The sequence below is a fragment of the Bactrocera oleae genome, chromosome 6 (genome assembly GCF_042242935.1).
Source record: "Bactrocera oleae isolate idBacOlea1 chromosome 6, idBacOlea1, whole genome shotgun sequence".
Classification (NCBI taxonomy): Eukaryota; Metazoa; Arthropoda; class Insecta; order Diptera; family Tephritidae; genus Bactrocera; species Bactrocera oleae.
Window position 1 is genome coordinate 8906021 of NC_091540.1, and position 5429 is coordinate 8911449.

A 5429-nucleotide genomic window follows, 5' to 3' on the forward strand; every position below is an offset into this window, starting at 1 on the left:
GTCGGAGCTGCCGCTATCGGACCACTATAGCATATAGCTGCCATACAAACTGTATGTCACTAAACTAAAAGTTGCATCACCCTGTATAAATGGGGCACACTTCTCGACGTTTTGGAAGTTCTGTTTTTTGTTTTTACACTTGCTGTTATCTTTTATCTTTTTTTGGTATTTTTAATCGAGTATTTATAAAAGATTTACGCTAATGTACAGCAGTGAGGTTAAGAACATTGATAGAAACAGTAAGAGGCGCAGCTCAAGTAAAAACATTAGCGCTGAAATGGTAAATTTTTTGCAACGTTTTTTAGTGTTTTTAAACATTTATAGCATTTTCGCGGATGGTTATTCCTTTAATAATGATGGTAAGAGCTACCTTATATTGTTTTTAGCGTTTTTATTTTTAACGTTTACATCATGTAAAAAACTTTCAGAGCACACAGAAAATATACATCCCTTTATAAAAATCGGTAGCAAGTATTACTTTATAAACGAATTGTTGAAGGCAAGTATGTCGCGTAAAAAAATTATTACTTCTTTTATTATATCTTTACAAAAATCATATATATATAAAAACCTCCATATAGATGAACTGGTTCGAGTCGTATAACTACTGTCGCTCTTATGGTGGCGAATTGGCGAGTGTTGAATCGCATGAAGAATTGTTGGCACTGCAAAATTACATTTTAGCTAGAAAAATAGAATCGCGGTTTTGGTTTGACGGCAACGATTTAGCAGAGGAAGGGAAATTCGTCTCACACACTACTGGTCGACCCTTGATCTTCAACAAATGGTCACAAAATAACCCCAACAATGTGAATAATGAAGATTGCCTTGAGGTTAATTTGTACAACAAAGAACTATTAATGAATGATATTAACTGTAACGTTGAAAATATTGCGATTTGTAAATATCGTGAACCTAACACGCATTGCAGTGGAAAAAATTCATTGATGAATCAAAATGAAGTCTGTATACTTAGGAACTTAGTGGAGAGTTTTGCGCAAGTGGGTCATAGATGTAAGTCATGCTCTCAAGCCTTTATGTTCCCAACGTCGTAGTAAGCGAACGGCGCTCATTAAAATGTTTTACGGCAAAACAAATAAGAGATCCGAACATCAATTAAAAGAATAAAGAGAGAGAGGGAAATATGAACGTCATTCATAGTATACGACTTCACGATGAGTAAGACGCACTTTCACTTATACATATATAATTTTATATTAGTCTTCGATATATAAAAATTGATCACATAAAAACAGACTTACGGTAAAATAAAACAATGTGAAAAAAAGGTTGCCACATGTAGTTAATTATTTAATTGTAAATAAAATTAAAATTTAATAAGTTTGCATATGAATGCTAATGAAATATACTTTTGCAGAAAAATTTATATAAAGTGTTGCCACTTAAATATTAACAAATGTAAATTTAGAATCAATTGCAAACTATAATTTTATATTGGTCTTCAGATACATAATATTTGATGAGCTACAAACAGACTTACAGCAAACTGGAAAAAATTTAAAAAGGGTTGCCACATATTTTTAATAAAGAAACTGTAAAAAAAAATTAATTTAATAAGTTTGGACACAGTTGTTAATAAAATATATTTTTGTGGAAAAAAAATGTGCGAAGTGTTGCCACTTAAATTTAAATATGTGAAAATTTTAAATAAATTGAAAGAACAGCACACATAAAAACCTTGAATATATCTAAGTTAAACTTGAAAAAATATGAATGCAGTGTTGCCAGCTGCAGTTAAATTTAAGGTAATGTAAATATAATTAGGGTAAAAACTGCAAAAGTTTTGGGGCAAAATATAACTTTATTTTTAATAACAATTTTTTGATCGAGTAAATATAGCACATAGCTGCCGTACAAACTGACCGATCAAAGTTCTGGCAAAGAATATTTTATATTTGATAAGGGTATTATAGCTTCGGCGATGCTAATATTATTTCTTGTTTTTTACACTTTTCGGAAGAGAAAGCTGCGCTAAATAATGTTAATGAAGAAATGTATACAATAGTAAAAAGTCTACATATATATTTTTGAATTGCCTCTACTCTTTCTTCACTGTTAAGCTCTCTTTCTTACTCTGTACTAAATCTAAATCAAATTTTCTAATTTTTATGTGTATATTTTGCAGACATTTCTTTTCTTCGCATGCCAATTGGCATCGTTATAACACTTTAAAACGTGTGTTGCAATACAAATAACTCTCCTGGGAGTAGTTATAACAGGCATGCACAAACTAAGGCTGCTTAACAGCAAGCATACAAAGCTTATGTGTAACTTGAAAAGTTGTGAGCTTCGAACGTAGCCAAAATTTACTTCAACGGCTTTTTATTCAATCATCGATGAACGCATAATAAGCTCTATTGTGGCAGTTGTTGCGTAAGCTGGAGGCAGTTGCACATTCAAAACCCAAATGTGGGAGGGTAAAGTTTGTAGATTATAAAAAAACAAAATTTGAAAATAAATTTTTTTTTTTAACATCTAGAGTCACCACTCACTTTTAAAGTAAATTTCAAGTTAAAATTTTTTTTGAACAAAAAATTCTTTTTGGACAAAATAAATATTTTTTTTTGGTTTAAACTTTTTACATTTGATAAAAATTACCGAATTTGACAGCTTTTGACTCAAAATTTATTTTAACGCTTAAGGAAAGCATGTTGTCATTAAATTTTTTTTTTAAAACTCCAATAATGACAACAAAAATTTTTTTTAAGTTTATAACTTTTAATTGGCCAGAATGAGGACTCTTCACAGCTTCTAGAACACTTATCAAAAATTTTTTACGAAATAACAATTTTAATTCGAAATTTACTTAAATTTTTTTTTTTCCAAAAATTTGCTCTATTTATAATCTACAAATAGTTGCTCTCAGGCTAAGCAAAATAAATAAAAAAAAATTTCGCTCCACCCTAGTATGTAAATATATGCGTATATGGAGGTAAGGTAATGCACATAAATTGCTATTTTATTAATGCAGTAAAAATAATTGATCCACTGTGCATTTTACGAAGAAAGCACGCAAATTGCTATAAATATAAATCTGTGTAGATTTATATATACACAATGTGCTAATGGATACGAAAACCCAAATAGGAAAATGTAGAAATTTACGCGCAGCGATGCTATAAAGAGAGTTGAGACCTTAAATGTTTGAGTGTTTTCATATGCGGAACTGAGCTACCTTGCAGCTCTTAATATTATACGAGTGTATAAGAATATCTAGTACTGGGCATCAGCGATAATTGAAATGGTTTATAGACTAGTAGCGATATAACTAGTTACTCAAAGCTTTAATACCACTAATTTGGATTCCCTGAACCGGATATATTAAGTTTACCGCAAGTTTTTTTCCATACATCTGTTTTTTCACAAGAAGCTGCTGATTTGTTGGAATGGCCGCTATTGAACCATTATAGCAAATAGCTGATAAGATATGTTTACGAAATTTAGCTTAGTACTTGTATTTAAGAAAGCGTTACAAGCTCCGAATAAATTGCTTAGAATGGACCACTATAGCATATAGTTACCATACAAACTGAACGATCCAAATCTAGTAAGGTCTTATATGGAACACTTTTTTATTTGTGAAGCTATCTTCACGGAACTTGGCATGTATTATTGTCTAAGGCAACGGTATAATCTCTAAACAATACGTTGCGATCGGATCATTATAGCATATATAGCTGCCGTATAAACTGAAGATATCTACACGAAATTTGGTACGGATTGTTGACAATGATGCAATCTCCGAAGAAATTGTTGAGAGTTAGTATAAAGCTGCCATACAATTTGAACGATCAAAAAAATTTTATTTTATTTATTTATTTTTTTTTTGAGAAGGGTAACAGAAAATAACGCCTTTTCTTTTTTGTTGTTTTGTTGTTGAAAAATTTTAATCTAGTGCCACCTTGGGCATTTCAATACATAAGTTCTCATTATTTTTTTACTAAAAATTCATAGAAAGAAAATTTCATTTTCATAACTCCTTTTCATTTTATCAGAACCAAGTAATAACAATGTCAGTTCTACAAGTTTTAAATTGCCCAACTGATGACACAAGCGGCTAATTGCTTACTGGTATATGTATATCTACCGCTGCTTACTCAACGACGTTTAACAGCTGTGTTGTTGTAGTCACCTTCAACGGTCATATGCGAAAATACCGATGAAATTACTTACTGTTGCATATTTATAGGCGTTAAACGTAAACTGCATAAACCAATATCACCTACGCACACACTGCCGCATGCACCGTTGCACTAGTGCGATTAATTCATACACGCTTGTGTGTATGTGTGTATGAAAATGATATGCGTAATATTTAAAAATTTCAAATTTCCACCCAATGCCAACGCCTGCGTCAGCTCCACTGCAAAAGTGTCTGCTTACCGCTGCGAGCCTTTGCGCAGTAGATAGGCAATTGTATCTGCCTGCCTGTCAGGGTATGTGTGCATATGTGGATATGCGTGTGTGGAGGGCAGATAGTATACGCGCATAAATTTCCCTTCATCATACGCATGCATGCGTTTCAATTTTTGATTAATGACACATCATAACTTTCAACTTTTCCACCAATCATTTTTGCTGCCACATGCTTCGACTGACTGACTGACGCTGGCTGTTGAGTAGATTGGCAAACTGTTGTGCATGGTTAGTGGGCTTTTGTTTCATGCGTTACCTTGAATGCCTGTTGCTGTTATATAACTCTTGGTTAATGTTACTTTTTTGCCAGGTATGCTTGTTGTTGCTTGCCATTTGTTGGCCGCGCTGTCGTGCAGCAACACAATGTAGGTGTTGGCTGTCAGTCTCAACAATTTTGCATATGTGTTTGCTGTGTAACAGTGTTTTCTTTTGAAAATAGATTGTTGTAAATTTAAGTTTTTGAGCCTTGGAGTAGTTGCAGTTCGAGTTTTTGCCATTCGATTGTATTCGGACTTATTCGTATGACTACTTTATAAAACCAATATAATCGGCAAGTTATTTATTAATGTTTCGACCTAAGTAAGGCAAGTTTTATACAGCTAAAGCTTTAAATTGAATAAAAAACAATAAACAAAAAATAACATCAAAAACATGCAAAATATTCCTTGCAAGAACATGATTTGGATCGGTCAGTGACATGTCAACTTTCTTGAAGTTATCTCGTCAAATGAAAAAGCTTTCCACACAAGCACTTAGCAAAATTTCATATCGATATCTCAGAAATTAAGGGACTAGTTCGTACATATACAGGCAGACAGACGTACAGACGGACATGGCTAAATCGACACAGCTCGTCACGCTGATCATTTGTTTATACATTTTATGGCGTCTGTGAGGTTCCTTCAGTGTGTTACAAATTTCGGGGCTTAAGGTTTAAATTTTCAAAAAATGTTCTCAAAGTGTAAAATGAGCACTGGACCTAAGCTAAAATT

The 5429-nt window shown here is 32.6% G+C and overlaps 1 protein-coding gene across 1 annotated transcript; it reads left to right on the top strand.

The window, feature by feature from the left end:
* Positions 1-228: 228 nt before the first annotated feature.
* LOC106614875 (C-type lectin 37Db) lies at positions 229-1291 on the top strand. The gene is made up of 3 exons (XM_036360966.2): positions 229-359; positions 429-499; positions 582-1291. The coding sequence occupies exons 1-3, from the start codon at positions 278-280 to the stop codon at positions 1053-1055; spliced, it is 627 nt and encodes a 208-aa protein (XP_036216859.2). The 5' UTR covers positions 229-277; the 3' UTR covers positions 1056-1291.
* Positions 1292-5429: the final 4138 nt, after the last annotated feature.

Excerpts from the sequence above, each read along its gene's own strand:
- LOC106614875 (XM_036360966.2), top strand. The coding sequence starts at position 278 with ATGGTAAATTTTTTGCAACGTTTTTTAGTGTTTTTAAACATTTATAGC. Across the intron at positions 360-428 it reads TTATTCCTTTAATAATGATG|AGCACACAGAAAATATACAT; the intron begins GTAAGAGCTACC and ends AAAAACTTTCAG. Across the intron at positions 500-581 it reads TTATAAACGAATTGTTGAAG|ATGAACTGGTTCGAGTCGTA; the intron begins GCAAGTATGTCG and ends ACCTCCATATAG.